Source organism: Sinocyclocheilus rhinocerous, unplaced genomic scaffold (assembly GCF_001515625.1).
Source record: "Sinocyclocheilus rhinocerous isolate Xijiao unplaced genomic scaffold, SAMN03320098_v1.1 scaffold717, whole genome shotgun sequence".
NCBI lineage: Eukaryota > Metazoa > Chordata > Actinopteri > Cypriniformes > Cyprinidae > Sinocyclocheilus > Sinocyclocheilus rhinocerous.
Window position 1 is genome coordinate 239,141 of NW_015649226.1, and position 8,447 is coordinate 247,587.

Consider the following 8,447-nt stretch of genomic DNA (forward strand, 5'->3'; position numbering starts at 1 on the left):
TCAGTTTTGATATTGTGGCGGGCGCCACAAATAAATCAATGTATGAGAAACACTATAGTCTCATAATTGAAGTGTAAATTCTGCAGATTACATCATTGTCCAGTATTGTACTGTCAGCAATTTATAAAAATGTTTTCATAATTGTAACATACATATTTACATACATAATAATTCAGGTGCATGTGTAAAAACTTGACATTACAGCAGCACTTCTTCATCGTCGTCGTCTTGTCTGATGCACTCAACCAAGCGTTCTAACCACGACCTCGCCCCTCCCCACCCCCCAACCATTCACACACTGACTAAAATTCAAAAAGTGAAAAAAGCTAAAAAGCATAATAGGACCCCTTTAAAAAAAAAAGTCATACCCCTTTCACACTTTTGAACAGTAGTGTACATCTATTTTAATGAAAAATAAAAAAGGAAAATGGTACCATCTAATTAAGAATAGACAATTTCACTCAACATTTGTGTTTGTGTTGTGCTTGCATGCTTTTGTTTCTGAGTTTTTAGTTGAACTGCATGCTAAACTTTACTGGAATCAACTGCATCAGAACAGAGGTGGGGTTTTCAGACACAGTTTTTCAGACACAGCATTGCCAATCTCTGGACCCCATCACCATGGTTTTGAGCCTTCATTAAAATCCTTTGAAGTCCAGAACCAGATTTAACCCTGTTTCCACAGATCTATATAACCAAACAACATGAGGACTAGAACACGGTTCAGCTGTCAGTGAAATATGTGCTGGAACTAACCAGGATTCAGCACATCACTGGGCACATGGGCCCCCTTTGAAATGCCTTTTCTCTCTTACAGCCTCTCGTGACTGCACGCCTCAAAATCACACACACTTTCAGCTGAGATTGTTTCAATCCAGAACAATAGCTGAAGTCCCCAGTTCCACCTCACTGTGCCCAAAATACTCTGGTGTGGTTAATGCTCCATGCCTCATTGGCTCTTATAACTGCACCACGCTACAGAGTGTTTCGATTTCATGGAACATTGTAGCCTCCCTCACTTTCTTTTTCCTCTCCCTCCCTCTCTCATAATGAGAGAGAGATTTGAATCTCCATATTGAAAGTTGTTTTGAAAGTGTTAAGGGTCAAGTTTGTTCTTGGTCCCATGAGACCATCAAAGCCTCTCATAAACACCAAGAAACATTCACGCCATCAAAATCTCTGTGCTGTGCAGTTGCACTGTGTCTATGATATTTTGGGACGGAAAACACAAGGAATTTAACTATTCTACTTCCATTTCCACTAAATGATTTAATTGCCCTCTGTTTTATATTAATTAGTCTTTTAATAGTACAGCACTTTGGTATATGCTGTGGTTTTTAAAGTACTTATAAATAAATTTGAATTTAATTAACAATTCATTTAGTACTTCTAAAGAACAATATACTAACCAAAACAATACTATCTTTGGTAACATATTTTGATGTTATTTAATACTTTTATTTCTACTAATTTTATTACTATGTATATAAGTGTTATTTTAGTTATATGTATCATTAGACCAAAGAAAGAGTCATTTGTTTTCACATTGTAGTTGTCAAATCTGTATTCTTGTGATTCTTTATGTACTATTGTGCATCAACTTGTCTTTCTCTCTCATTTAATTTAATTGATATATATTGCAATTCATATTGTAATCTCATCTTATCTAAAATTGTAGATTTAGTAGACATGCAGGAAGACTATTTTAATGCAGTATGTTATCTGCATCAGTGGAATGTTGCAGATGTTAAAGGACCGTTATCGGAAACAAATGCTGTGAAAGTCATTTGATTCCAGTCTATTTTTAAAAATGGAACCAGTTCTGAATAAGAAACCGTTCTTAATTCCCAATCCTAGTGATATATGTGGAAATAGGTGTGTGTGTGTGTGTGTGTGTGTAACTATGTTCCTTCCCTCCCCTCTTACTTGATCTGTCCATTGTTTTCCCAGGCTCTTAAAATTCTTGAGCTCTTCAAGCCAGCCCCCTCCCCTTCTCTCTCCACTCTCTTCCATCATTTTTTCATTTCTCTTTTCCTTTATTTTCTTCTTTTTTTCTTACATCAAGGTCTTTGCTAAGGAATGCTTATATACAAAGTACATTTAATGACTGTTAACAATTATGGATGTAATTGATAGTTTAGATTGTATATACCTCTTATATACTTTGGAAAGAGTGTATAGACTCTTTTTTTTTTATTATTAAATTAAACAGTTTCAGAAAATGTACAGTATATGAAGAGTTTGGTTCCAAAACGCTATAAATCCATTTTGATTAATTTGAGTAAAAATGTGTTTTCTTTACTAAGGAAATTGGCAAGATGAAAACCACTATTTTCTGTTTTAAACTTTCACATAGCATCTTTAGATTATAATAACATAAAAAATTGAAACCCAGATTTTGATTTTCAAAGATTTATTATAAAAACTGATTATTTTTTTCCCCAAAATGCAATAAATCCATTGAATCAACATAAAAGTTATTTTTCATATTGAAACTGTTGAAAATACACAACAAAGTAAGTTGATCCACATATGACAGCCTCTGAACTTGGTCAATACTAATCTTATTAATAGCTTACGTTTCTTCCCCACCGCAGAAACTACCACAGGTTCATCAATGCCGGCAAAATGATAAATTGTTTAGGGCTGTACGATAAATCGTATGTGATTATCATGCGCATCTCGTCAGTAAAGCCAGTTCTGTGATTAGTAGTTAATCTCCATCACGTGCTTTCAGATGGAGCGGCATTTAATTCACAGACCCATAGATCACTGACAAGCTACACAACATCGCGTTCATAATCGAAGGCGATTCATCTGCGATTATGAACGCGATATTGCGTAGCTTGTCAGTTACTGTTTACAATGCGTGGAATGGTGCGCTGTGATTGGTTGAGCGGATGTATCGCATTCTGCAGAGAAGGGAGACTGGCGTTTATCGCACTTTGGAAAGATAGGGAGAAAACATGACAGAATAACACGGTGGATATCGCATTTTGCGTAAAAGTAAAAATGTACTTTTCAATACCGACCAGATACAATGCTGATTTTGGCGGGAACTCAATTTTTTTTAAAATGGCGTTTATCGTGTTTTGGAACCAAACTCTTCATATATTCATACCACTTTCTCCACCACTCTCTATTTCTATTGTGTTTTCTTTGTGTCTGTGCAGCTGATGGCTCCAGGAGTCCAATGTGTGTACCGCAGACAACCGTGTGTGTGTGTGTGCGTGATGTGTATTGAGAACCAGAACCAGGTTTCTTGAGTGAATGAGGGGAAAAGTTTTTAACGAAAGAAAAGAAAAGAGTTTAAGAGTTTTGAGGGGTTACTACAGCACACACACAAACACATCACTCTGAACTCTCCATAAACCCCGCCCACACAGGAAGTGTGTGTCCCAGAGGGAGGTGAGGCTTGGAAGGGGGCTGACTCCTCCCACTCTTGCTTGCTCTCTCTCTCCATCGCTCTTGATCCAAACAGTCTCTCTCTTTCTACACATACAGAGAAGGACTCATTGTTCCCCTGTGCTTAAGGAGGATTTTACTCACTCACACTCACCATAAGCACAAAAATGCACAGAAAAGTAAAATATCTTGGCTTGGACTTTTCTTCTGGATTTTCTTTTAGAGCCTTTTCCTGAAGTTTTCTGATCTGGAAGGAGTTTACAGTCGTTGGAGCACCATCCATGGAATGTTTGATTGAAGTTTTGGGAATGTTGTAAAAACGTTCTCTCATCTCTGCAGGTGTTCCAATGGAGACAGTTGGAGAATCTGTACTTCAGGGAGAAGAAGTTCTCAGTGGAAGTCCATGATCCGAGAAGGTAAATCTATATTACAGCCTACACGTGTTCACTCAAACTCACAGGTCATGAACTGTATAGGCTTACAAACAATCTGTCAAATACATTGACAGGATATGTTGTGGGCACCACTTTCACTACATCTCAGCAGCAGTTTGAAAGACAAGTTTTTTTTAGATCTCATGAAACTTTTGAAAGATCTCAGCTGTGTATGTTTTTGTCCTTTGATTCTTTTGGATCAAAGTGTGGAAATAATTTTAATTACTTAGAAGTAAAGTGGCATGACGTACTGTGTTTTACATTGGATTATTTACTAGCAACAAGAGTAGAATATGAATCAGTTTTGGTGTAATTTGACTAGAGGAACATCTTTATACAGCATCTACACATCAGTTATACAAGCTTAGTTTTGTTTAATCTTGAAAATATATCAGGCTTTGACAGGAAAACCCATTTTAGTGTCCTGTTCCTGAAAAGAAAAATTGTTAATTTTCATTGGTAAATGTTCGTAGTTGCATCTGGTTGGTTTCCGTCCACAAGCTAAGCTATCTGTTATTGGATTGAAATCTCTGACTTCCTGTGTCCTGTGGAGAAGAGGGCAGAAGTACAGCTGCAACAAATGAACAAAAACATAGCCTCCTCGTATTGTCTGTCTATCTGTAGAGATTGAGATGTGGTTTGAATTAATCTCGGTTCTCTGCTTCTCTCTTTCATTCTGTCAAAACTTTGATTGTTTCGGATCTTCAGTTTGTTCTGACGTTCTCTCTGTCAATCTTAGGATGTGTTTAAGGTTTAATCAGGCCCTCATGACATCATCAGTATGTGCCGAGGGCTGGTTAGTCTCTTTAGGAGAGCAGACGCTGCCAAAAGCAGCAGCACACGCTGCCTCAGATGCTGACAGATAAACCGCCTCATTCACGCTGTTCAAACAACCACCACGACAGCCCAGAAACGAGGAGAACACGGAGGGAGTTCACAGAAATGCTGGAGGCTGAGGAAATACGACATGAAAGAGAGCAAAACAGTTTAGGAAGATGAAACAATTAGTTTATTTTGCAGCATGAGGGACTATGATGTATTTTTCTTCTTGTTAAGTTCACTGTCATTCAGTTAAAGTCAATGCAACACACGCACATACGCTAATATAGTTTTGATAAGAGTCAGAACACGAGGGTCTGCTGTTTATCTTTGTTCTAGTGGAGAGGCCTGGAGGATTTTATAAAGCCCGTCACAGGACACACACGTGCGCTGGGTTTGACCACAGTGTAAATGGTGTGTGTGTCTTTGTGGGCTGCGCTATGTGTGGTATGTTAAGCCAATACATTGCAGAGCTGTCGGGAGTATTCTGTGCTAACACCAGTTCACATTTCATTTCTCCCACATAAATATATATCATACTGGTGGCTAATAATTTATCAGTCAATAGAATTTAAATGCATTTTAGTATTTATTTGTGTGTATATAAAATTTGGATGAAGACTGGAGTAATGATGCTGAAAATTCAGCTTTGTCATCAAAAGAATAAATTACATTTTAAAATATATTAAAAAAGAAAACAGTCACTTTATATTATAATAACAATATGCCACAATATTACTGTTTTTACTGTATTTTTGGTAAAATAAATGCAGCCTAGGTGAGCATAAGAGACTTCTTTCAAAAACATGAAAAACCTTACTGATCCCAAACTTTTGGATGGTAGTGATTGGAAGATATTTGCAAATTTACAGTGAAGCAAAAATGTTATCTAGTTAGCTAGCATGAGATGTTGAATTTGCAAAACAAATCAGTTAAAATCTTAAAAGCATCAGTAAGCTTTACCTTAGCATTAGCTTAACTAGCCAAGCATCATAACATGGTCACAGGTCTGTTTATTGGCTGTTTTTATGTGTCTTTGGATGTGGTTCCTCCAATGTAGAGGAGGTAACCTTTTTTGACTGTGTATTTATTGAAATGACAAACACAGAGATGGTGTGCGTCTGTTAAAATATTAGTAATAAACATTTTGACATTTGTTTCTACACTGATAATGTCATAAAATTCAGTGAATATAAAGTCGGTTTGTGTTCGCTTCAACTGTAGGGCGTCGGTAACGCGGAGGACGTTTGGTCACAGTGGCATCGCCGTGCACACCTGGTACGCCTGTCCCACCCTCATCAAATCCATCTGGGCCATGGCCATCAGTCAACACCAGTTCTACCTGGACCGCAAACAGAGCAAGGTGAGTGTGCGTTTGTTTTCGGATCTGTCTTCAAATGTGTTTCTTGTATCAATGTATGTGTGTGTGTGTGTGTGTATGTGTGTACACCTATAACCTCGCTCTTACTACATCAACTTTCCTGTGTGTTTCTGTGGTCTACCTCTAACTGTCTCACCGTCTAGACAACCATCTCTCTTCAATTCTCAGGGCCACATACACTTACACACACACAAATAACTATCTGTCTCTGATTTTGCTCAAGGATTCTGTTACACTTGTTCGTCTCTTGGAAAATTCTGACACACTCGACACAGCTGGCAAGCACATTCACTCTCTCTCTGTCTTTTAGAGTAAGATCCACGCAGCACGCAGTCTGAATGAGATAGCCATAGACCTGACAGAAACAGGAACCCTCAAGACCTCCAAACTGGCCAACATGGGCAGCAAAGGCAAAATCATCAGTGGCAGCAGTGGAAGCCTGCTGTCCTCAGGTCAGAACACGCACACACAATTACACAAAACAGGTGCGATTACAAGATCACTTTCTTCCTGTTTACAGCTATCATCCGGAAATTATGTCCTGACACGATTATAAAGTGTTCGTAGTTTGAAATTTTTGGAGCTACTTGGGGGACATTAGGGGAAAATTATGAGATGTGAGGAAAAATGTGCGTTCTCTTGCAAAAGCATTGCGTTTCCTGACAAACTTTGCATTCGCTCTCAAATATTTGTGCAACAATATTGTGTTGCCCCGAGAAACTTTGCATTCAGTCACAGTCCCCCGAGAAATTTTGTGCAAAACATTTGCATTCTCTTGCAACAGTATTGTATTCCCCGAGAAATTGGTCGTTCACTCGCAAAACATTGTGTTCTCTCACAAAACTATTGTTCCCCAGAGAAACTTTGCATTCTCTTGCAAATGTTTTCTAACATGTTTTTTTTTTTGGGGGGGGGCAAAGCTATTGCGTTTCCCTAGCAAACTTTGTTTTTGCTCACAGAACTTTTGTGAAGAGGACGCAAAAACATTGAAATATATTTTTTCCTCCCGTGTCCCTTTAAGGGCTCTGTAGAAATTTAGCATTGCATCTGCAACTATAGTGTTAATGGTGAGTCGGCAATGATGTGGGGCCGGTTGTAAAGGAACTTAAAACAAGGCCGACAAGCTTCGGTCTTGTAGTGTGCACTTGGCTTCAAACACTCTGTCCTGTTATGTGTGTGAATCCAGTGTTTGTGATCTCATGGTGATGATGAGTTTTGGGGTGTGGACATGTGTGTAAATTTTCTACGAGGTGAGAGTGAGAATAGCTTGTCTTGATGCTGGTTTTGGACTCCTGCCGTGGTGTCAGGTATCATGAATTAAATGTGCTCGTAGCAGGACTCCTCTGGTGTCAGTCATATGATCTCCCTTTCATCTGAGCCATGTGTCTTCAGCCTCTTAATCACTGACCACACATGAGAGATTAGATCATAGTGGAGGCTTGGACAGTCACTGCATTTTGGAGTTGTTTGCTTTGGTTATACAGCATGAAAATGAACCAGCATTTGCAAACCATTTTACTTCTGTGATCTGAAGCATTTCCGAATGAATTTGGTTATTCATAGAGAGAAACTGTAGAGTAAGACTGTAAAGTTGAGGCTCAGTTATGTCATCTGACAAGGAATGTTGCTTCAGAAGCAAAGCAAGGAAGTAATTTAGAAGGTTTTTTTTTTCTTCTTTTTTTGAAAAGCATGCATGAATTGTGCACAATAAGCCCAGACAAGGCATTAAGTAAACAAACAAAATCAGTTTTGCTTTTACATGGACTTTAAACTTGCTTTTCAGTCTTGTCGGCGCCGATAGCCTAGTGCAGGGGTGCCCAACCCTGCTCCTGGCGATCGACTGTCCTGCAAAGTTTAGCTCCAACTCTAATCAAAGACACCTGCCTTTAATTTTTAAGTGATCCTGAAGACCCTAATTAGTTGCTTAAGGTGTGTTTGATTAGGGTTGGAGCTGAACTTTGCAGGACAGTCGATCGCCAGGAGCAGGGTTGGGCACCCCTGGCCTAGTGGTTATTGCGTTGACATATAGCACAATTGTGCTCACGGCGACCCGAGTTCGATTTCCGTCTCTAGGTCCTTTGCCGATCCCGCCCCACTCTCTCCACCCAATACTTTCCTGTCAGCTCTCAACTGTCCTATCTAATAAAAAAGGCATAAAAGCCCCACAAAAATATTTAAAGGTGCCATAAAATGCATTGATACAATATTTTAAATTGTTCTCTGATATCTACATAGAAGGTATGTGGCTTTGGAAAGGGCAAAAAATCTCGAGAAACGGTTTTACATGTCCATTTACAACCCTTAGGATTTGTCCCTAGAATGAAATGGTCTGTTTTTACCTTATTTGGAAGGGTCATGAATAATAATATTGAGCTCTGCTTTGATTGGCTGTTTCACAGTGCGGCTCA

At 38.8% G+C, this 8,447-nt stretch overlaps 1 protein-coding gene across 1 annotated transcript in view; it reads left to right on the forward strand.

Annotated features, from left to right (window-relative positions):
- The window catches only part of frmd4a (FERM domain containing 4A), an 84,392-nt gene that overhangs the window by 54,681 nt on the left and 21,264 nt on the right, over window positions 1–8,447 (forward strand). The window contains exons 12-14 of the mRNA XM_016515119.1: window positions 3,745–3,821; window positions 5,883–6,021; window positions 6,350–6,491. Coding sequence (XP_016370605.1) covers window positions 3,745–3,821; window positions 5,883–6,021; window positions 6,350–6,491 — 358 coding nt within the window. The remainder of the gene's footprint in view (window positions 1–3,744; window positions 3,822–5,882; window positions 6,022–6,349; window positions 6,492–8,447) is intronic.